General features: G+C 37.0%; 1 protein-coding gene across 2 annotated transcripts in view; it reads left to right on the forward strand.

Annotated features, from left to right (window-relative positions):
- The window catches only part of ak5 (adenylate kinase 5), a 113184-nt gene extending 88317 nt beyond the window's left edge, over positions 1-24867 (forward strand). Inside the window, exons 8-14 of one of the 2 annotated variants that reach the window (XM_026206824.1) lie at positions 1786-1862; positions 14334-14379; positions 14663-14707; positions 17287-17450; positions 21865-21981; positions 22807-23001; positions 24175-24867. In XM_026206824.1, coding sequence (XP_026062609.1) covers positions 1786-1862; positions 14334-14379; positions 14663-14707; positions 17287-17450; positions 21865-21981; positions 22807-23001; positions 24175-24240 — 710 coding nt within the window. In that variant the 3' untranslated portion in view covers positions 24241-24867. The remainder of the gene's footprint in view (positions 1-1785; positions 1863-14333; positions 14380-14662; positions 14708-17286; positions 17451-21864; positions 21982-22806; positions 23002-24174) is intronic. The other variant, XM_026206825.1, reaches the window with a different exon arrangement.
- The last annotated feature ends 974 nt before the right edge of the window (positions 24868-25841 follow it).

The following is a 25841-nucleotide window of genomic DNA, read 5'->3' on the forward strand; positions in this document are numbered from 1 at the left end:
CAACTAAATATTAGTTTAGTGATTCACAGGATTGCTAAATCGCAGAAATTTTTTTTTTTGTACAAAATAGTTTTGAGTTTGTACAGTCAGAGGTAGACACTGCTATTTTTTTGAACACACCCCTTTCAACTAATTGCCCAATTGCACAGCCTTAAGAGCGTGCATATCATGAATGCTGGGTCTTGTTTGTTTTCTGACAATCTACTGAACCTACTGGTAACTTGTTTGCCACGTAGCAATAAAAAATATACTAAAAACCTTGATTATTCTGGTTAGTTACATTGTACTGCTATTATTTTGAACAATACTGTAAATTTCAATTTATTTTTCAAAAAATTATTTAAAAAAATATATAATAATTTATACCTACCAGAATTGCTATTGTTAACTTAGATTAAACTAGTAAAAATAATTTATGGTAATTGAAAATTAAATGAATAAAATAAAATAAAATTTGTATTTAACATTTTAATTTATTGTTCATTTATTGTTTTCTCCTATGTCATCAGTCCACACAGTTCTGTTGTACCATAATTCTGCAGGAAATGACATCAACAACATTTCTTGCAAAATAAGTCATCCTTAATCATTAGTTATCATATAGTTCACCATCTGATCAACTTTGATTATTGCTGTAATGGTGGCTGAGTTGGACCAGAGCATATTTCTGTAAGTAATTTATGTTGCCCTTTTATAGAAAAACTTCAGGCATGTTCATTTATTAGCAGTGGCAGAGTTCAAAAGGTACTGCATCACAGGGCTGACCCTGCCGCCAACTCACACGATCCCTCAAACGCTTCCCCAATAACGCCACGTCTGTATCAACAAATAGATTTCTGTGACTAACAATCCTAATGGGGCAAGAGATTTTTCCATTACTTCCTGCAGTCTCAGGTGCAAAGTCTCTGACTTAATTCATAATCCCACCACATCTCCTTCATAGTGCAAAGAACAGTTCTTCAGACAGCTGCTGTTCACAGAGAGAAAAACAGTATGAAAAAGGATTGGCTGAAACAGCCTGTTCTTTCTGTAAGAGAAGATGCTGTCACTTTTGGTTTAGCACTGGAGGAGAGGGAATGGAGGTGTCAGGGGATGCTACAGTGCAGCGTCTATTACAGAGGTTACCGGTGTCAAAAGGCATCAGCCTCTTCCAGCCTGTGGTAGTGCACTGCTGAGCTGAATCACAGCAGTCACAACAGATGCTTTCATGGAAAACTTTGTACAACATGACTGAGGCCAGACCCCTGTGATGAAAGCTTCATGTCAAAATCACCGATCATCAGTTCAGATGTTATGTTAACTAACCCCAAATCTAGGAGTCACTGTATTGCTTGGCAAGTGCATATACCACATACAGCCTACAATTCAGCTAATGAGCTACATCACTTGGAGGAAAAAAAATATATATGTAAGGATTATTTGATATATATTTACTGAATATTTCCTATATTTACTATGTGTTTGCTCATAATGCTCTCAGTTCTGTTGTGTAGAACCAGCAAGTCACTCAAGGCTATGCGTTATAGTGAACCTTTTTTTTTTTCAAAGAATTTTAACCAGTTGTTTTCAAGGTGATTCTTAGTTGTACAGAACAATAAAGAACAGTCAGTGTACAGCAGCACTTCATTTCAATGACGGACAGAAGTTTGTAGGAGCAAGAGTGTCTTTATTTTCACACAAGGTTTTGCTGTAATTTCTGTTTTTTTTCCTCTTTGAATCACAGACCTTTTTTTTTTTTTCAATGTCTTCTTACAACCCGATTGTATATTTTGCTTTTCTTTGTAGGACCCAGTGAGCTCGACCTTAGTTTGCTAGCAGACAGCAGCAGCGTGGCAGATGTTCCCACCAAATTTGATGAACAGGTACAAAAATTTCTCGGTTTCCATTTTCTTTTCTAAATCCACACATTGGTGTTTGGTTGAGCACAACTTTCTTTGATTTTCATTTGTTGGATGCACTTTAAAAAAAAATGGGGTACATGTTTTATTTGAAGAATTTTTAAAGATTGCTGGAGTGTATTTTACAAGAAAATAAAAAAATCTTTCTACTTAAAAATAAAAACCATTTTATTTAATGTGTTACAATTAATTGTGAACCTGCTAACAATTTCTGAGTGAAATGTGTGGTATAACTTTAAATAAGTTTCGATTTGTTAACATTAGTTAACATGAGATAACAATGCAACACAACTAAAATGTCCCTAGGTCCAGAAACATAGCATTATTTTCATTTTCATAATGTTTAAAAATTTTGGAGAAGCGGACACAGGAGAGCACATTCTAGGAGCAGGCACTGGAGGACACTTTCTAGTGGGCAGTACAATTTCCAGTTCTGATTCCCAGTCCATAAGATCCACCTCCCATTTTGGCCCTTTTGGCGCTCCATATTCACTGTGGGGAGATGATGGGTTGGGCTCTGGGTCAGGAGTGGTACTGTCGATCAGTCCCTGGGAACAGGTGGGGAACAGAGATCCATCCAGTGTCCACTCCACGAAGGAGGCAACATTCGCTCCGGGACCGTCCTCTTACAATGGCACTCCATATGCGTTGTTCAGACTGATGTCGTCTGGGTAGTTGGTGAGGCGTGCCATGTTCCAGAACAGTCTGGTGTGTGCCAGGGGCAACCCATTGTTGCCCACAACCCAATATTGCCCACAACCCATTGCATGCGGGAGGGAGGAGCTTTGCGATGGCTTTGCGGTGATGTAAACATGGCAGCCGGATGCAGCAGCAGAGATGCGCCCTCAGCTTTTAAGTGTAAGAATTCAAATGTTTAACCCTAATTAAAGTTATACTTTATTTCGTTACACACATTGCGCATGAACGTCAGAACCAGCCAGCCGCCTCACAAATGACCTGCGTTTGGTTCTTCACTCCTCAACTTGGTAAAAGAACACATTGTAAAATGTATAGTGAAAAAAAAACGATGAGAAAAAAAGATGGGAATAGTAAATAAAATTTTATTGGACATAAAGAATGAATGAAACGTTAACAGTTTTGGTGTGCGTAACTAGGCAACCACGTTGTCTTTCACGTTGCATGATGTCATCGAAGTATGTCCCAGAACGTGCATACTCTTTTGCTACACACTCAAAAGTATGTACTTTTTCCTCACAAAAAAAGTACATACTTTTAGGTCGTAGTATAAGTAGGCGAATTGGGACTCAGCGATGGAGTTGAGAAATGCAATTTACACAGTTTTAGGTCAGGTCTTCTGTCACATTACGCTGCCGGAAGGAACACAGAGCTGAGGATAATCAGAAAAGTATTTATTAATCCAACACAGGGGTAAATACAACATGGAAACCACGAGGAAGACACACGTAAGTTACTGGTAGACCTGACAATAAGCTGAAAGGACAAGGCTTATAAAGACAGGATGATTGGGACAACACAGGTGCTAGGAATGAAACAATTAACATGGGACATGGAACACATGGAGGGAAAACACAGCCTAATGAGTCCAGGGGCATGACAATGGATTGTGTAAAAAAAAAAAAAATCATATTTAAAATGCTATAAACCAGAATCTCTAGCCTACCACTAACTGTCAGTCACGAATTAGAAGTACAAAATAGGGATTTTTTTAAAGGAAGATGTTAGAGGTGTAAGAATTACAGAACCAAAGACACTTTGATCTTCTGAGACATACAATAGACACACAGTGCATTAACATACAGACATCTGTTCCGACATCTCACTGAGAGAAAATGCAGGAAACGCCTCTCTCACATATGCAACAGATCCTTCTCATCCCATTCCTTCCCTTCACATAGCTCATTCAGAATGGTCAATAGTAAACTATAATGGTCTACATTAATGCAAGTGATATTTATAGTCATGTTTTGTGTCATTTGAATTATCTCAGGGCGACTGCTACAGTGGTCTCAATCTTACAAAGTAGAGTAAAAGATAATAAGATCCTAAGAGATAAGAGATATTTTGATATCTGTAATGGGAGTGCCCCTTCCCAGGGTCCTCCATGTAAATTACCTTCTGTTCACTTTAAGTTGTAAAACCACCCAGGTTTGGGACCTGAGTTAATGCAAATTCCAATGGTTAGTTTCTGTCTCCATCTCGGGGGATGTTTGTCTTGGTCTGAGGTATTTAAAGGATTGCAGCAAAAGGATCAGGGCCTTCTGTAGCCGTAATAACCCCATGGTATGAAGTGTATTCACACACTACATACTGTGTATTTTTTTAGTCTTAGACTCATCTTTGAGAATTTGAAGATGTGTAACCGCACATCTGTGTCCAGGGTCAGTACATAATAAATCTAAGCTTTGTAACGATTTCTATTGTAAAAAGCGCTATACAAATAAACTTGAATTGAATTGAATTGATACAACTGTTATTGTGAAATCACAGTAGCGTTTAGAGCACCATTAGCATGTCAGAAAATGTCCCATATGTCTCGTCTCTTTATTTCATTATGAAGTTATTGGAATCTCAGATTATGCTCAGATGAAATTGCTGAAGGGCTATTATAGGCAGACTGAGCAAGTGCAGGATGCTGTATTTAATGGAAATGCTTGCTGAGTGACAGTCCTGCATTAGTGGATAGCCATTATGAATGACTCTATCTCCTGCATTAGCTTCTGTCTGGATGAAGCTTAAGCCAAAGTCCTTGACTTTCATTAGTATGCTATTTGAACTATTTTTGGAATAGTCTTTTAAAGAAAAGCCACAGTAGAATTGCCTGTATTTTTGTTGGGTATTTCAGTAGCTCAAACTAATTATTACATTAATAAACAGGTACATGGTCACTGACCTTCAATATGGAAATGTAATCAATGTTTCTGAGTCAATGAGTGTGTATGATATAATGTGACGGCTCTATAGCTTGATATGTTTATTTGGGGATTGTTTCAGGCCATCTATTTTCTCAAAGTCAGGAAGAATGTGCTATAGAGTGGAATTTGATGTAATCCCCACTCAGATACTGTCTCTGAAAAAGCTTGTAAAGAGAGGTTATTTTAGTATAGCATTATCCCATAAAGAGGTTAATACATGCATGTTCTTTGATCTTATGTGATGTAACGCATGCAGTAACTAATAGGCTCCAGGGCTTTTATAGGCAACTAAAACCATTAAGAAAAATCTAATTAAATAAATGAAACTAATAAAATATAATATAGCAAATTAAATAATGTATAAAATGCATTTCAGCTAGTTGTCAACTTCATTTTCATTTAATTTAAATAACACTGATAGTCTCTAGACACCCTTAACTATAAAGTAACACTAGAAATGTAAAAGGAAGGAAAATTCTGGGAGAGAAACTCCACTGCATTTACAAGTATTGCATATACAACATATACATATGTGTCAGGTTAGTAAATTTAATCACTGTATGTAATCAGCTGTATATAAATGTCCAGACTGACCCTTTCCAAATTGAATACAAATGTACTCCAGGGGTGTTTCTGGAACTATGGACATTTGACTTTAAATTAATAATTAAACTCTTAAATGGATAATTCACCCAAAAATACCATTATGTCATACTTAACTTACCCTCTTGTTTTCTTTCTTTTTTCTTTCTTTCTTTCTTTCTTTTATAGAACATTATATATATATATATACCTCATTGTTTTTTCACTTATCTCAAGCATGAATATGAGTGAACTAAATTTTACATTTTGGATCTGTCACCATTGTTATTTTATACAAGCTGAGCATTCATTTTTTAAATTCTCAATATATATAGAAGATCAGCTTCATAGATTTATGCACATTTTAAAATAAAATCAAAACTATAAGGAAACATCAGTGCTCCTGCGATGGATTGCTTGGATTGCTTTTGCTCCTTTTCTGGGAGCATCTTGTTCTCTTCACTTGCTTTTTCCTTTCACCTTGTCTCCAATCACACATACACACACACACACAAAACATAGAGACGTTATCTTCCATTCAGAGGGTTCTCGCTGTCTACCAACAGATATAGCAGGGCTACATGAAAGCGGCCAACCAATTAGACCCTCCCTGTTGCTACATGTCTGTCAAACTAAATTCCTGAAACTTTGAATTTCCATGGATAGGCTGTCATGCTTTTTCCATTATATTTGGTTAAATTGTCTGCATGAGATAAATGCAGTCATTAAGGCTCCTTCATGTAGGATGATGTGAAGAGTGTTTATGGATGTGGATCAACCCACATTCCCACCGTGACCCTTTCATCTGTGTTCATCAGCGGCACTGTTGACAGTAAAATCTCAGTGCCGTCGACATCACACAGGGAAAAACACTTCTGCAAATGAGAAAAGATCTCAAAACAGTCTTCAGCTTAGTGTGCGATGTGTTTATCAGTTTCTTGGCTCCAGCCGAACTGGTTGATTCTGTACTATGACTGTTTCCCAGCCACTTGGATTAAGGCATCCATCTAACAGTGCAGAAAATCTTCAGTACAAATCTAAATATTTATGTCCTCATTTTTGTTCTGTACCTTCTTGTTTTTAGCAACCCATGACAGTTTACTGATATACAGATGGATGATAAATTAAAGACAAATAAGTGTCAAGTGCAAGTTGCCAAGTGAGTTTGTGGGTCACCATTTGCTCACTGATTCAACAATTCTTTGGAACTCTAATGGGATGGTTTTGAAGTTTTTAGGTGGTGTACAGCATTGTCTAGCATTAGGGAAAGTTGCTTTATTGCATTGCAATATTGCATCACTCAATAAAAAAGCAATTTATTGTGTTAGTACCTTTTAATGGAAAGTAATGCATTATGTTACTTTTGCGTTACCTTTTGTTGTATGGGCTTGAATTTTTTTATTTGTTTTTAAAAAAAAAGTTTTATTTTTGGCACCTGTAAAGGCCCTTTCACTCCAAAAGTGGAATTAATAAGCCTCAGGCTGAAGGAAGTGCCTATACCCCAGAAGAGGGAAAAAAGTTGTGCATTCAAAAAATTGTCTCGGTTACGTATGTAACCCTTGTTCCCTGAAGGAGGGAATGGAGATCTTACGTCAGAGAGAGACTGATGAATGGGATCTCGCCCGAGAGCCCAATCACCTTCGAGTGATTACAAAACGAGCCAATGGTACTACCTTGGTATGCAGAATTTGCATCGTGAGCTCCGCCCCGCAGTGCGAGCAGATAACGAGCAGCACAAGCAACTCGCACTCAAGTCTTCGCTGAAGAGCCGAGCCAGTGACCGGCCCGTTCAGCAGATCAGCGATGTGAACTACGGTTCTGAATTGAGGAACTCATCTGAGGGGAATAGCTCATGCATCCAGTCCGTGCAGTGGAATGGCGTAGCAAGCAGATTGACACCGAGCAGGTCCTTACTGGCCCAAAGGGGCGAGGACAAGGGCTCTACACGGAGATTATAAAGTCTCGCAAATGTGTTATGTTTCGCCCATGAAGTGAAGAGAGTGAAGTGGAGGTAGCAGTGGGACGCCGGGGCAGGATGTGTCTGATGGCCTCAGACTGCTTCTGGGCAGCAGAGAAATGCTGGGCAAAATTCTCTACCGCATCGCCATAGGCCAGCCTGGAAGACTGAGTTGAGTCCAATCAGACTCCCTCATGTCTGCCAGGGTCAGCCATAGGTGGCTCTCCTGAACCACCAAAGTGGACATCACCTGACCCAAGGAGCGCGTATTAACCTTCGTTGCCCGGAGAGCGAGGTCCGTAGCAGTGCACGCCTCCTGCAAAATCCCTGGGTCAGCACTGCCCCCGTGCAGCTCTTTGAGCAGCTTGGCCTGGTAGACTTGAAGGGTGGCCATGGCGTGCAGGGCAGAAGTGGCCTGACCCGCAGCTCTGTAAGCTTTGGCCACAGCGTGGATGAGAACTTACAAGCCTTGAAAGGAAGCTTGGGACCCGCCTTGTGATGCAGCAATCAATATAAGGTCTTCCTCCTGAGCTCCGAATGAGATGTCAGGAGCCTGAGAGGGTCCAGGAACTCATCCAGAAACTCAACCGACTGCAGCATTTGTGAGGGGGGTGTGGCCCAAGGAGGCTGGCTCGTCGGAGAAGCCCATACGGTAACCCTCAGATCACCCTGGCCACCAGCCGAAGTAGCTCTCTTACGAGAAGAGGAGCTAGAATGGGGTGTGGCAGAGGGGACTCTGTACCTTTAAGGTTCAAATTCAACCCGTTACTCTTTTGTGAGAGAAAAAGCTCTTTCAGTGGCGCTGAAGCGCTCAGGGGAACACGGGGGCTGACTGCTGGAAACCCAGACGAGCCGCTGAATCGCGCCGCCACACCAACACCAGCTGACTCGCTCGTAAACACTCCGGTGAAAGCAGCAAGCGATGTGCTCAGCTCCGAAGCGAAAGCTTGAGTGTGAGTTGCTCGCGCTGCTCTTTATATACCCACACTGCGGGGCGGAGCTCGCGATGCAAATTCCGCAGACCAAGGCACTCTGTGTACCATTGGCTCATTTTGTAACCACTCGAAGGTGATTGGGCTCTCGGGCGAGATCACATTCGTCAGTCTCTTTCTGAAGTAACCTGAAGAATGTGACTGACTGAAAGGGAACTTGCGTTACTTATTTGAAAAAGTAATTTAGATATTCCATTGTAAATTTAAAAGTAATTTATTACTCTATAGTTACTTAGAAAAGTAATCTGATTACTTAGCTGGCATTAATTGTATTGCGTTACCACAGATGTGTCATCAATGTACTATGGTCCATTGTCACGTCACAAATTTTGACTAGATTTTAACCCCGGAAGATGAAAATAGAGCAAAATAGCTTAAAATTAACCAGTTTTCTCCAACAGTTAAAATTATCCGATGCTAACATTGTCTTCTATGATGTACAACACAAACTAAAATCTAAGAACAATCTCAGAAAATGAAGTTGGGGGTTTCATGACCCTTTAAGTGTATTTAAATTATGAAACTATACTCCCTTTAAATGTAATCGCTTAAGTGGCCTTAATACATTATCCTAAAGTACAGTTTTTTTAACATTTGAAGTACATTACAAGTGAACATTAAATACTAGCACTTCTTTTTCACAAGGGCACTATCATCAGGATAGAGATATTTAGTCATAGGATAAGAGTGATCACTCAGAACAACTTAGTATTAATTTCCAGTGACTCTTTCTTCAAAAAAGGAATGAAAAGGAAACTATGCCGCAAAAACCCTCAAGAGCCACAGGATTTTATTTTAATCTGCTCCCATCTGTTATACCAGTGGTTACACTAATTTACATAATAATAGTAGAGGTTTGAGTTATGGATGATTTGCACTGTTTAATGTGTAGGTTACATTTGTTGTCATTCAGTAGTAACTGTGTAACATGTTAATAAAATTTTTTGACATAACATGCTAGTTCCATGTTTTTGGGCATACAGCATTCTAATTTTAATTTTGAATTCTGAACTTGCAACATGCTATTTCCTTTTATGTGGACTTGTATTATGCTGTGATTAAGTTGTTTAAGTTATACCTGGTTTGTTTTTTGCAGGTAGTACCATAGTCATGATCCATGGTAATATTAATACTATGATTATTTAGACTTGCTAATGCCATATTTTTATTTTATTATTTATTAATTTTTTTGGACATTCACCATTCACAGTGATAGTATCGTGTTTTTGGACATGTACAATAGTAGTGGCATTTTTTCCCACACATTATAAAAATGTTATAGTATATGGTATTATATTCCATAACTTATTTAATATTGTATTCATTCAGTAGCATACTATAAATTAAGACATATGGTATCTGTAACCATCATTCAACTATAGTCCACTCACAGTAGTTTTTTATGGGTTTATTTTTTCTCATTTAAAACTCATTTAAAAATTATATTTTTTACCAGCAGTATCAGAAGGCAGTGTAGATGAGATGCAGCACAAAAGGACAAGTGTATCATCCAGCAGCCTATGCTGCGTTATGAGACATTGGTGTTTGCAGAAATCATGCTTCTAGCACTTCCTGTAGCGCCCACGGCTCCTTCACACACACACAAAAACAAGGCAAATGTCCACAGCACATCAGGCCGTCCTTTGCGGCTGTTCAGTCTGCACAACTAATGAATGAGAGTCAGATTGATATTCATGAAAAAACATCCTTCATGGTCAGAGAGAGAAAACAAGTGTGGATAAGGAGTGAGAGTAAAAACGTGATGGAAGAGATTGTACCCAGAGGTCTTCATTGCAAAATCCGTATGCTAAACAATATTTCAGTCTTGTTTTTTTTTTTCAGTAAAAAGATATAAAACATATCTAAACTTCCTAAAATAAATTTGATAAGCCTGGCTTTAAATTATTATAAATATTACGAATACAACTTTTGTAAATGTAAACTGAATACTTTTTTTGGATACAATGATAGTGTCATGTTTTTGGGTTTATGTACTGTACTGTGGTAGTTTATTATTCTTTTTTTTATTGCAATGATTATACAATGCTGCTTGGCATCCAGAACACCTGAGAAGAGATGATGCCAATGTTTCTAAAAAGACAAAAACGATGTTTTTGTAATATGGAAAGTATGATTTTCAAAAGACAAGTTGTTGTCTAATATAACACCCAGATTTTTGACTGTAGAGGAAGAAACAGTACATCTGTCTAGTTGCAAATTGTTATCCAAGAGGTTCTGTATGCTGTTTTTTTTTTTTTTTTTTTTTGGTTCAACAAATAATATCTTTGTCTTATCCTCATTTAATAGGAGAAAACTATTTGTTATCCAATCTTTAACATTTCTAACACACTCTGTTAGCTTAGATAATTTAGAAGTTTCATCTGGTCTTTTAGAGAAATATACATTAGTTGAGTATCATCAGCATAACAGTGGAAACTAATCCCGTATTATCTAATAATAATACCAAGGGCAACATGTATATTAAAAATAGCAGAGGACATAGGACAGATCCTTGTGACACTCCATAATTTACTGGTGATAACTGAGATGACTCCCCGTTTAATTAAACAAAGTGGTAGCAATCGGACAGGCAGGATCTAAACCATCTTAAAGCTTGCCCTTGAATAGTATATGGAATAAACTTGTGAAAATCTTGTTTGAAACAAGTTAAAGTTATCTTTCTTGTTTTAAGCACAGTCTTCTTGAAATATTGTTAGAGTCATATTTTAAGCAATATATAAGATGCATCCTGAAAAGAAACCAACATTGAAAAGCTATCTTTTGATGTATTTGCATGTAGGCCATATTCAAATATTTAAGACTGAGGGAACCTAATATAAAAATGTAAGAATCCTATAAAAACATATATTGATCAAGCACTACTGGTAGTATTGATGTGGTCATACTCAGTGTGTATGGCTAGGCTTTGTGGCCTAAGTGATCCAAGTTAGAGCTTGTTTGCAGGCATGTGGGTCTGTGTATCACTTCTCTCTCTCTTTCTGCCAGTGAGTCATCAGACCGGCTGGCCTGCCCACATCATAAACATGCTTATCAGTGGCACCCTGCACTCCTCCCACACACTGTCTTTTTTCATCTCATCTTCTCGAATGCTGCAAAAAGTGTAAAGTTTTAAGGTTCTAAGGTTTTTCGGTTAAACAGCCCAGAACTCATTTAATCACAGTAATCACGGCACAAACTGTCAAGTTCCCCCCTTATTTTTTTTTGTGGTGTACAAACATGAAGAACCTCACAGCTTTTGATTTAATAAGCCTGATGAAAAAAAAAAAAAAAGACTGTCTAGAAGTGACATATTTTCACACTTAAATAAAACAAAAAATAAAGCATGGAGTAAATTTTCAAGACCATTAAACTTTTGAAAGTCTCCCTATAGTTCAACAACTACAGCCCTGCAATTCAGCCCGAGCTCGACGGCCCCCAGCTTTTTTACACCCCTACAGCTGGGCTTTGGGACAATGCAACTTTATGTTGACCAGATTGTTAGTTAATCATTTAGGCTACAAGTCAATATTGCCTATATGGACAGCGATGAAAAATTGCAGTAATGAGAAGTTGGTTGGGGAAGTGCAGTTGCATTGCAGTAATGAGAAGTTGGTTGGGGAGGTGCTTCATTTAAAAAATGAAACAATGCAAAAATAGGGTTCATTTTCTTCTAAAATAACGGAAGGCAGAAGGAAGATTTTAATGTGATGGAAGAATGTAGTTCCACATACATAAGTGTGATATGGCTCCAGTTCTCCTCTGGACAAAACCCGGTGTTCAATTACAGGCTGCAGCAAAGTCACATTAATCTAGATTTAAACTGACAGAGTGTGTCTGCCTCCCGAACAGTGTTAGGTAGGTTATTTCTGAGTTTAGGCGCTAAAAAGGAAAAGGTTCTGCTGCCCACAGTTGATTATGAAATTGCCAGACTTTTGAGAATGCAGCGGACATGGAGGACTATAATGCAATTAGAGCTTGTTCAATACTGAGGCGCTAAACCACTCAGGGCTTTATAAGTAATAAGCAAGTTTTGAAAATCTATACAATGTTTAAATAGGGAGAAAGTGACGTGTTGACAGAACCGGGCTAACATGGTCATGCTTCCTGGTTCTAGTAATAACTCTAGTTGCTGAATTTTGGACCAGCTGGAGTTTGTTTATTAAGCGTTTATTAAGTGTTTTTATTAAAAAATAAATAAGAAGCAACCACAGTGTTTATAAATTAGGAAACAAATAAGAAACAAACACAAACCCTTTTGCATGTGGAACTACTTCCTTCTGTCCCAGATTCAAATCTCAGGTTGACAGTTTAACAGCTTTGCCCCTAGCCTCCGTTACTAATATGAAAACATCACATTAGAATTAGTAAAAAAAAAGGTGGTTGAGTTGCTTCATTGAAAGCTGACTGTATTATGTAGAGTTTAGTGAGAGAGAGATAGACTGAACAAGTGTGATTATTACCTGTATCTGATACAGTATTTATTCTTCAGCTTATTCTCATATTCACAATAAAACATTAGTTTAAATGTCTGCTGCGGAAAGCAATATCTTTTTCATACTATCCTTTCATCACTCATTAAGGGGATTTACCATGATAACACTGCTTCTTAAAAGGGGTTGTTGAAAGTAAAAAATAATGTCCTTGATTACAACCTTGCTTCAGTCCCTTTCATATAAGTCTTTGCTGCTGACTCAGCACTCTCAGCTAGATATTCGATGTGTGTGTATATATACTCACAATATACATGTAACAATTTTTTAAAATCATCCATAACAATGAATAAAACTAAAGAATGTAGTTCGGATGTGCAGCAAAAGATTGTTGAACTTCACAAAATATAAAAAAGCTGTAAGCAAATAGGTAAAATATTTTAAAAAAATCCCATTTCAGCCATCAGGGCGATATGATGTTTCAATCAACTGGAGATGTTAGAAATCTGCCGGAGAGTTTGAGTGGCCAAAGACTCTCCAGGGATCACAGTTGGAGAATTGTAGAAATTAGCTGAGTCTTAAGGGTCAGAAAACCTAAACTATATAAATAAACAGCACTTATATCACAAGTTGTTTGGGAGGGTTTCAAGAAATAAATCCATTGCTTTCATCTAAAAACAATCTCTAGCATATTCAGTTGCCAGATACTACTGGAACTTCAAATGGGACTGGCTTTTGGTCAGATGAAACTAAATAAAGTTGCTTTTTGGCACACAAAGTATACTGTAGCTTTAAAGTGATCCACAGGTATAAGATGTACCCCATGTCCACAGTAAAATATACTGCTACATCTTTAATGATGGCCTATTTTTCTGCTGTAGGTGCTGGGCAACTTATTCAGATACATGGATTCTGTTAAATACCAACATATAACAAAAAAATTAAAATAAAAACCTGACTGCCTCTGCTAGAAATCTTATAATGGCCTGTGGTTGGATCTTCCATCAGTACAGTGATCCAAAACAAAAATCAAAATCAACACAAAATTGGGTCACTGAGCACAAAATGAAGCTTCAGCCATAGCCATTCTGGTCCTCTGACCTGAATAGAAAATTAGTGAATTGAACTGAAGAGGACACGTATCAACAAGGACTTCAGAATGTGAAAGACCTAGAGAGATTCTGTATTAGTGGTCTCTGGTCTTTTTCCAGGTGTTCTCCAACCTCAAAGCTATTACAGGATAGGACTCCTATAATGGTAAAAAGAGTTTGCAAAAATTATTTAAGAAAAATATGTTTTTCATGACGAGATTACATAAAATATAAGTATAAATACAGACATATGTGAGTTCAACCACTTTTGAATAATAAATTCCAGCTAAAAATAAGCAGTCTCAGATAAGATTAAATGTGTAAACACATTGCAGGTCAGATTGGGCAGTTCCTTTGCTGTTTGGATGGCCCATTATTTAGAGGATCTATGGATGGGCATTTGATCATAAAATGATTGTCTTCCTGTACAGATCTTTGAGCTTTTATAAAGTAATTTAATTCCCATTCTTATGTGTGTTTTTTCTAAAGCAGACTGACGAAGAGGTGGCTGGATATGCAGAGGCGATTGGAGAAAGTGAGTGCAGTATCACTCAACTACTCTTTGTGTATTGTATTTGTGTGTGGGCTTAAAAAAAAAAAAAATACTTTTAATATATCAGATTTTTAGTGACACCACATTACACTGGATATTTCTGTATTTTATTTTCATTTATGTGTTATTGGTAACCTTGCATTTTATTTGTTCCATTATTGTCATTTTTTCCACCATTCATTGTACCGCAAGGCATTACAAAGCTATATTTTGACATGCTAAAGTTGATTATCTGATTGTAATTTATTTTTCAATATTCCACCAGGTTTTCCTGTTGAGACCAAGAAATCAAAGGTCATCTTTGTGATTGGTATGTTAGCTGACAAAACGGCATTATCACATTAAACTATAATTTCATTGCACTTTGTTTTAATTACAGACAAACATGTAAAGCAATGTTTATTGTTCCTACATTTCCTATGCTAAGAACAAGTCTGGAAGAAGTGTTGTGATGCAAAATACATACATCACAGCATTGAAACTATATCAGACATAATTACACGCACTACCAAGTTTCTTTTGTGACACAGATGCACAAGCAAAATAATGGACTGTGAAATTGGGGGCAGGTGAAAGCTTCTGAAGTGTCCTTATAAGGTTCCTTATTGAAACTGTTGTCAGTCTTCATGATTTATGTTCTGGATAAATGGAAAGCAGACGGTCAAGATGGTACGAGTCTTTGTGTGCTAGGAGTTTTCCTTCCCTCATTTTTGTTCAAAAGCTCTAGCCAACTGGGATGTTGTGAAGTGAACCAAAAGCCAAGCTGTACATCTCTTTATGTTGAAACGAGATGTGAAGGAATCAATTTGGCGGTCCGTTGAAAGGAATCTGGTGGATACGGTCTTTGTTCCTGTCCTCTGTCGCTTCAGCAGTTTGGTACAACAGTTAGGCTTGTAATTTTGGTTTGGATATGGCTGTCGATTGTCAGATGGACGGATCTGAGATTGAGAGCTTGAGTGAGTTACACTCTCGAGTGCACTTGATCACCCTAACTGACAAGTTAAAGACTTGCTGAAAGATTTATCTGAGCTGTATCTGCACTGTAGTAGCTCTCAAGAAAAATAATTTGATTAGACCTAATAGCAAGACTCGGGACACCTTTGTACCCATATTTCTAGAATAGAATAGAGAGCTTAAGAGATTTTTTCTGGTTTAGAGCCCACTGGCATATAAAACAATGCATGAAGAATAACATAAATCCAAGCCTGATTGAAGTGTTCACATGTGAAGGATTTAGAAAACAAAAAGCGACTGGGTAGGATTGCTGCGTGAATGTTTTAAGGAATGTAATGTGATCTGTAAAGATCAAAATTAATTTTACCATTCATTTTGAAATCTGAGAGGCAGAAAACCTGAACAAATGTCTCTATTTGTTCTCTGTTGTATCTCAGTGCTGTTTAGAAGAAACAATATTTTAAAACTATATGGAAAAAACAGTAAGTAAATTTATTTGATTTAATATGGACTAGACAAGATAATTAAACATAATTAATACAGTGCACCATATTTTTTACCTAGTGCTGTATGGTTATGCTATATTTTTGTGTCGAGGACAATCCACAGATGAGCTACGGTTGCCACTATGTTCTTGTAATGGTGGCTGTTTTAGAAAGAGCAAAAATGCAAGATCCAATTGCAGTAAAAAAAAAAAATTGAAGTAAACCCAAGCAAAACAAGATTGAAGGGATAGTTCACCCAAAAATGTATGCAATTATTTACTCACTCTCATGTTGTTCCAAACCCGTAAGACCTCCATTCATCTTCAGAACACAAATTAAATGGTACTTAACATACACAGTTTCACCTAATCTCATGTTAATCTTAAGTACCTATAGAGTAGTACTGCAATGACTTACCTTAACCGTAATAAACAAATCGGTAACACTTTAAAATAAGGTTAATTAGTTAACTACATTAATTAACATGAACTAATAACGAACTGCACTTATACAGCAATTGTTCATCTTTGTTCATGTTAATTTCCACATTTAATAATACCTTATTAAAATCTTGTTAATATTAGTTAATGCACTGTGAACTAACATGAGAACATTTCTATTAACTTACATTAACAAAGATTAATAAATACTGTAACAAATGTATTACTTACTCATTGTTAGTTCATGTTAGTTAATACACTAATGTTTAATAAATGAACCTTATTGTAAAGTGTATGAATGCTGTTCTCCCGAGGCATGCTGTCGCACATCTGACAAGCCACCGTGCGAAACAGAGAACACTCGCCGACAAACTGTGCTTGATACTCATTTCCGCTGACACTTACCAGCTAAGTATTCGATTCCTCCCACTCTTGTCGGTACTTTTGCAACCACTTTCGTTTCAGCGCTGGGCGTGGGGGGTATCTGGAGCAGCCTCGTCATTCTTTCAAATCGACTCTTCAGTTGCATCAATTGCATTGATAGCCTGAATGCAATGTAAGTCGCTTTGGATAAAAGCATCTGCTAAATGCATAAATTGAATTTAATTTATATATATATATATATATATATATATATATATATATATATATATATATATATATATATATATATATATATATATATATATATATGACAACAGCTAGGAGACATTAACCCTGGGGAAATCCGCCTGTGGACTGTTTGGATAGAAAAGGGCTGCCCTGAGCCGTGTGCAGAATCTTAATGAAAGCCTCTGGGACTTCAGTCAGATGGTGAGGTTGAGGTGGGCCAGCGCATAGTGTGAGGTACAGACCATAATATATCTGCTGATAATCCATCCCACATCTCCCAAGACAGTCAATTACTGAGGATCTGGCCCTTGTTCCCCAGTCCCCACTATTTAGAACAATCTTTCTCATCCATTTTCATTTCATTATAGATTTATTCTTGACTTTCTCATTCTGACCAGGTGGGCCAGGATCGGGGAAAGCTCTCCAATCGGAGAAGATAGAGGAGCGGTACAGTTTGAAGCGCCTGTGTCCTGGGGACATCCTGTGCAGCGAGTTGCAGTCTCACAGTGAGAGAGGACAATTTCTGCGAGACCTTTTGGAAAGAGGAGAGCAGCTTCCCGAGGTGCACAATCTTTTTAAAGTCCATTACAGAAAATTACAATGACCAGCTCCACCTTCACTGAATTTACAAACACAGGAAGACACTGTTTTTCATAACACTTCTCAGTAACATTTTCCAGATAAGTGTTATGTAATACTTTAACCTTTAAAGTGCTGGATGTGTACAAAAAAGGCTAGGTGAATTATTAGATAGGCTTTGTAAAATCATTTGCAAAGTTTTCTTTCCTGGTTTGACACATTTCCTGTTGAAACAGGAAGATTTGCTGGGACATGTAAATTCTTCATTTAAAAAAAGTAATTTACCAAAATGACATTGTTTTTACCATGAAGACACAAAAATAATAAATTCCAGACATGTACTTCACAGTGGTGGACAGTAACGGAGTAGCTTTACTTCGTTACTGTACTTAAGTACATTTTCCAAGTATCTTTACTTTACTTGAGTAATTTTATTTTGAGTAACTTTTACTTTTACTTCACTACATTCCAAAGCATAAAATCGTACTTTTTACTTCACTACATTTCATAAAACATATCGTTACTCCCTATAATATATCATGTGCTCCGACACGCAGAAGCGGTGTCTGATTCATCATGAACGAACTGAGTCTTTTAAAAATATACTTTAATCAGATCGCGAATCGCACCAAACTATTAGTTTACGAATTAGAATGATCCGATTGCAGCTGTTCTGGAGTCAACCACTCACTGATTCAAATGAACCGTTAAGTGCGAGTCTCCAGAAGTAAGAACCGGGAGATCTTGTGAGCGCACGTGCGTCTGATGTTGCTAAAAGTAAGTTATTAATGTCGAAATTTAGGATTAATTATTGTAACTGAAAATCATATTTATTTAGGTCAAAATTGTCATTTGTTTGGGAACTAAATCCGTTGTAAAGAGTGATATATCTAAGCCCACTGAAATGCTCGAGTGCAGACACATCAATTTTAGGTAAAAAAAAAAAAAAAAACTTTAAATAACACAGATTAAATACAATAACTCATGCACGTTCAAATTCCCCGCTGCCATAATGTTAACAGTTTTATTAAAATGTCCTATGTGACTGTTTTTATATTGTTTATCAACAGTAACGTTATACATATGTATATTGTTTGGATTAACTAGACGAGTAACGTTAGACAGACATGAATGTTTATTCATAACCGTACTGAAAATAAGTAAATATTGTTAGCTGATGCTAACTGTCTAGCTAACAAGCTTGTTGGTGCTAAGTTGAGGTAATTTTTATAAATAATGTCCAAATATTTTTATTCAACCACCTATAGATAGATAGATAGATAGATAGATAGATAGATAGATAGATAGATAGATAGATAGATAGATAGATAGATAGATAGATAGATAGATAGATAGATAGATAGATATAGATTACATCTGGGTAGAAAAGAAAGGATGTGATGTTCAGAACATGGTAACTACAACAATTATTAAAGTGGGAAGAGATGCACCCTGTTTGGCCAGGGTAGTTTTTAAACCATAGACAAGGTTTGAGAAGGAAAAAATCATTATGAAAATATAATTATATTTTCCTTAATGTTCTTCCTAACTTCAGGCCTTATTATCATGTCATATATAAAGTTACAGTACAGACCAAAAGTTTGGACACCTTCTCATTCAAAGAGTTTTGTTTATTTTTATGACTAAGAAAATTGTAGATTCCCATTCATATAACACATTAATAAATGAACATATGAACAGCAGACATATTAAACATTTGAACAAAATATGAAATATCAAAATATAAAAAATAAAATAGAGCAATGACATTCAGGGTAAAGAATAAATTTAGCAGCATTATCTCAGTTATCATAGGAAATACATTTATCTTGATTCTGAACTTTGAATAAAAATATGAACAGCGATTATATTAAACAATGTTTCTGAACTCAGAAGATTAAATGTCAAATGATAAATAATATCAATTTAAGCAATGGCATTCAAGTTTTTTAAAAAAAGAAAAAAAAATTTAGCAGCAATATCTCAGATATTGTAACTTATTCTGTCAGTTGTGCAACCTTTTCTTTCAGAGGAGAAAACTCAGCCAGTGAGCTTTATTGAGCGTCATCTTTTTCTACCAGTCGTGGACCGGCGGCCACAGTATCACTTGTGCTCGCACATGCAGCCTAGTGATGCACGGGTCGGGTTTTTGTCCAACCCGAGGGTCCCGCTTTTATGAAATTATTTGGCCCGCCCCAGCCCGCAAATAAAGTAAAAGTTCTTTACCCACCCGACCCGCGCATCGGGACATCACGGAAGATACGTTGCAACTAAACTCATATTTCTTGTTCACTGAAGTTCCTCCCTCCACAGCTCGTGAACAGCTCTGTTGAACTGTTTCATCCTGTCAAAGAGTTACTCAAGATGTGACGGAGCATGTGATTTGTTGAATTTAGTGAACGAATCCACCCTTCACTGAACGAGATCGAGAGATCTTCTCATTCGTGAAGGAGTTGAATGAACTGACACATCTCATGAGCCAAGCATGTAAATCTCGATTAGCAATCAGCAGTTACAAAGCGCAGTTATAAGTGCTGTGCAGATACGCTCATTTTCATATTTAGCATACAGAACATAACTCCACGTTTAATTCCCGATTAATGTGAATATTATGAATTGTCTGACCAAACAATTAAAATGTTAATTATGCTAGAAAACCTCGTGCTTTGTTCATCTGAACAACTTATTTAAACTTATTAATGCGATTATGCACACATTTTAGTAAAGCCAAATCAGTTTAGTAAAGCCACTAATACAGCCATCTCACTGTAGTGCTTTTTTGCTGCGTGTATAAGGAGAAAAAACAGAGGTCCATAGGGAGGCACTGGAAGCGTGCGTTGCACACACCAACATGAAATACGTCTCTTGCAAATCTGGAACGTGGTCATTCTTTGAAGTATCGATGCTAATAAATTTAGGAATCGTAGCGTTTTTAATTTCCGAGAAGCACGATACTTTTGAAGTATCGGTGCACCGTGCAACACTACTTCAAAGTAATACTTAATTACATTGAAAAGGTCATGTTTGACGTAATTAGGTATTACATGAAGTTGTGGACGCTCAGCAAGGCGAGTGTTTCTGTTTATAAAGCATATACATTTATTTCATTTTTTTATATTAATTTATACTGATCGTTTTGCTGGATAAGACCCTTATAAGACCTGTACTGAAATTGTAATTTTGACCTTCAACCATTTGGTAGCCATTGAAGTCCATTATAAGGAGAATAATCCTGGAAAGTTTTCACAAAAACCCTGATTTCTTTTTGACTGAAGAAAGAAAGATGTAAACGTCTTGGATGACATGGGGATGAGTAAATTATCAGGAAATTTTAATTTGAAACTAAGTGAACTAATCCTTAAACGTTTGTCAGTAAAATAAGTAAGTGTTTTGACAGCATTATCAATATAAAACCATAATTTACAGCCAGGGCATTGCAGCATTGCAAAAACCTACAGTTTTTGCAGACTGCATCATCTTCCAACTAAGTCTCCATTACACTGTGCCTCGTTTACAAAAACAAAACCACAACCGCAACAAAAAAAATCTGCAGTGAAATGCTCTAAAAAACAAAAAACAAACATACAATCCCCCAACATGATCAGGCACACCATTAAAAATAAATCCAATTCTTAAGTCAGAGCAACATACAAGTTGTTTAAACCAGATGCATCAAAGTGGACAAAGTTTCACTCTTCAGTTTGTCCTGTTGTCAGCAGACTCAAATGTTGAGTATGCCAGAAAGTGAACATCCAGTGTAGACAGTGTCAGTGCTGCTGCTGCCACAAGGTAAAGTAAGGAGAACAGATCTAGACAGGTGGTGCTGGGGAAGAGGAGGGCTTAAGAAAATTCTCATGGTGTATAGCACTTAGCTCTACCCAGGTCAGGACTGAAATAGAGAGGAAACAGAAATCAATTGGCTATGCTACCACTTTAGAAGAATCAAAACCCGCATCAGCTACTCTTCATGACATAAACTATGCATGTATGAAAGTATTTAACAACAGACAATAGGGATAAGGATCAAACACAATCAAACCCATTAAAATTGTTTTACTGAAATATTCAGGTTTACTGTAATAAAAATAGGCAGACAGGCCCTCCAGCCACTAACTTAGGTTGTTGTTGTTGTGTTTATTTGCTAAGGTTTGGCATCTGGCTCAGAGAGATTCAGACTTAATCAGATGATTTATGCTACAGTGGTGTTGCCTAGCAACATGACTGTCATTAACATTTTCTGTGAACTACTTTTAGTTGTCCCAGACATCAGACTTCTCAATTCTAATCTAATGTGTTTTTGTACCGTTCTCATACATCCAGCCGTTCTCACGGATTGTGAATCTGTATGTGAGTGTTAATCTAGTTTTCTCTTGTGTGTTTGTGTGTGTGTGTTAAAGGACACGCTGCTGGATCTATTGTGCGAGGCCATGGCGTCCACTGTGCGTCAGGGGAAGGGCTTCCTGGTCACTGGCTTCCCAAAGAATGTGAAGCAGGCGCAAGAGTATGAAGCCAAGGTCAGTGATTTTCAGGAAAAGATGACATCACAGAGAATGAGACTGCAGTCACTGCAATCAACGAAACATGAACTATGTTGGGACATTATAATAGGGAATAGGTCTCTCAAAAATGAAAAGTGACATTGTTTACTCACTTTATTTTGTGGAAAACACAAAAGGAGACATTTTCAAGAGTGTTCTATGCCCACAAAATGTGATGTGCATTATTGTGATGGCATTCTTTGAGATAAGGTGGAAGATATGCTGTCATTTTTAAAAAAATCTACCCTCCACTGCAGCTCTCAAATGTCTTTTGCACGTGGTTGTATATAAATGTGTTTTTTTTATGTTTTTATTTAAATCTTTTACACTAGATTTAAAGAAGCAAATGCTGAAGATTTAGTATTGGATAATTTTGCAGTGATTAACATGTCACTGCCATGTTATATGCTTTGCAACAATTATTTTAGCCCTAAATGATGCAGTGCATACAGCAGCTTTTCATTCCTTAAACAACCATGTTGGAAGATGTACCCATGTATAAATTCCAGGATGACAATAACAAGATTCACCAGGCTTCATTTGTGAAATAATAGTTCTGAGCATAAAGAATAATTTTCATGTATGAATTATCCGTTACAGAGTCACAAGAAGACAATGAAACGGTTGAAACCACAAGAAAACACAATGAAACCATTCAAACAGTGTTTGAAATCAAATATAGTAATATGTAATGATGTAATTAAAGCAGTGCTCACGATGTCACTGCCTGCGTCTCACAGAAATTGCCTGGCAATCAGTGCTCGTTCCATTTCTAGCATAAAATACATGCTTGTGTTTCAGATGGGGCAGCCCGACATAGTTCTGTTCCTGGAATGTTCTGCAGACATCATGAGTCAACGGCTGCAGCAGAGGGCCACCTGCAGCCTGCACACTAAAGAAGCCCGAGACAGAGACACTCGTCGTAGAGTGGACGGATTCTGCAGCCTGGTCAATCTCTTGGTCAGTCACTACGAACACAGAGAAGTTCTGCACAAGGTGGGTATGAAAACGCCAAGCTACAACTGGTCATAGCAGTGATGTTTCAGTGTCATTTGGCCACTGTGTGGAACATTTTGACTGGTTACATTGACCCCAAGCTAAAAAGAACATTTTAGAATCAGCACATTTAATGATTTTAGTCTGCTTTTGACATCCATCCTAAATACAAATATGTGAGTTACTGTATTTTGGATATGAACCTCTAATTTCTGGGGAAGGGAGGCAGTTTTTCAAACGGATTCCAAAAATGCAAATTTTGTCATTACTCACTATCACATTGTTCTAGAGTATTTAAATGATATTTTGCAAAATTTTTACTTTTTTTATCCATCCATACAATAACGGTCAATCCATTCAACATTCACCAAAATATTTTCTTGTGCTGCAAAAAAAAAAAAATACAATATTACAGGTCTGGAATGACATGATGGTTGATAAATAGAATTTGGATTTTCACTAAAGGACTACCATGGTTCACCAAGATGCTTCAAAGAACACATTGGTACTGCTGTGGTATATGTCTAAAAAAACATGGTTATACAATGGTACATTTTAGTATATGCATTTTTTATAGTGATTTGCAAACCTTAAAACCTTGTGGAAATATTACTTTGTTTTAAAGCCTATAAGATTTGTGTTATTAAATAGGTTTTTTTCCCCAGTTATGCTCTGAAGTACTTCATTTAGTAGATATTGCTCTAGGAGAAGTGCACCCACTATGTCATTTAAAGATATAATAATAATTTAAATCTGTTTATTCAAAAGACTAACAACAGACACAAATGTAAATCCACCAATATCTACAAAAAAAAAAAGGGAAAAGAAAGATGTTTTTGTTAGTGCATGAGCGGAATACAAAAAGCCATTCATGCATTTAATCTTAAAGCATTTGCAATTGTAACTTATTTATTGATTGTATGATGGAAAATGCTTTTATTGGGACAGAATGGAATCATTTCACTTTATTCATGTATGATGATCGAGTGATGTTGACAACATAAAGCAGACAGATGAACCTGTCTCTCTATATATGTTGACAGATAAACAAATTTCAGAGCAGCCGTGTGTTTGTAGGATATTTTAGTGCTGTATGACAGTTCTACTGTGGGTTGTTGCCCTACTTTTCAGATTATGATTTCTAACAGCCGTGTTATGTGTGCGTGTATGTAGATTGATGCCGAGCAGCCCCCAGAAGATGTCTTTGAGCAGATCTGCCTCGTCTTGGACTCCTGCTAGAGAGCTTGGACTCGCACTGCCCCCTGGAGGACAAAACCATCACCTACAGCTCCACCGCAACTGACTCGCATTACACACCACAGTTCTTCACGCGCACACACACCTGTGATTAAAGCTTCTGTATGGCACATTCACTTGAGAAACTACCAACCAGCAACTGGCACCTGTTCATTTCACAGCATCGTCGTTCACTGTAAATACCAGCCCAATAAATCAACAGTGTTTATCTCTTGGTATTGAATCTGTATGCTTATGCTTAAGCTCGCTTTCAGCTCCATAAAACACGGACAGAGGGTTATTTACAACAGTCTGATGTCGTTTGATGCGTTTGGACTGTTGTTTAGTCAGTATCCTTGAGCACTGAAATCAGAAAATCTGAGAAGAATTATGGACCGGCCGCTGGAGAGCCTTTTTATATTTTAACTTCATGCTTTATATCGCGCTAAGCATGCCAGAATTGTGATTTACTGTATAGTTGAAGCAGAAATTAATGACTTGGAGAGGGAAATGTTTTGAATTTCACAGTCTGGCTTTCACGGGTGCAATGAATGGATGAATTTCACAATGAGGTCTGATAACTGTATTCTTCCTTATCAACCAGGGAGAAATAAAAGACATTTCATATGTTTAATTGTCTTATTTTGTTCTTTAAATGCAGACGCTATGAGAAATAATAACCTTTTTATTGCGGTTATAGGAATAGTTCACCCGAAAAAGAAAATGTGCTGAATGTGTAGGCCTACATGCCAAATTTGGAGAAATTTAACATTACAACACTTGCTCAACAATGGATCCTCTGCAGTGAATGGGTGCCATCAGAATGAAAGTTCCTACAGCTGATAAAAACATAAAACATCACAATAACCCACAAGCAATCCACACAATTCCATTTAATAAACTACATGCTTGAAAATAGATTACGGCAAAAATATGAGTCCTCTATTCATAATAGTTTTTCTTTAGTGAAAAAGTTGTAGTCTGAATCAGGAGAGAGATATGCATAGATCAAGCACCGTTTACAAGCAAAGACAATCCAAAACAGTTAAGAGCAGATTTTGATTCGAAAGGACAACAGGATGAACTTTTTTAGTGGAGGAAGCATTATTATGGACTGTTTTGATCAGGAGTAATGCTTTAAAGTTAAAATGCTTTGATGGATTTGTTCATTCACATGGCTTTTCAAGTTTCCTTGCTTCATGCTGTGGATAATTGTGACGTTTTTATGATCTATGTGGACTCTCAGACTACAATATTGATAAACAATAGCTGTAATGCCACATATCTCTCTCTTTTTTTTTTTTTTTACACAAGCGCTAGATCTTGGATGGCCTGCGGGGTTTGTATGTTTTACATTCTCAGCAAATTTGCATTTTTGCGTGAACTGCTCCTTTACTTTAACAGTATGTGTGGGTATGAAGGTCAAAGTCCAAATCATTGAAAGTGGGAAATAAATTGTGTTGCAAGAGGTTTTCTATAGCAGCACCAAAATAAGCCAATTTTGTAAAGCATGTCATATGAAAACATCAATACTAGACAGTATTGTTACTATTACTTAAGTACATTTTTGTGTACCTTCCAGCAAATGGTCACTCACATGAGAT

The sequence above is a fragment of the Carassius auratus genome, chromosome 27, assembly GCF_003368295.1.
Source record: "Carassius auratus strain Wakin chromosome 27, ASM336829v1, whole genome shotgun sequence".
Lineage (NCBI taxonomy): Eukaryota > Metazoa > Chordata > Actinopteri > Cypriniformes > Cyprinidae > Carassius > Carassius auratus.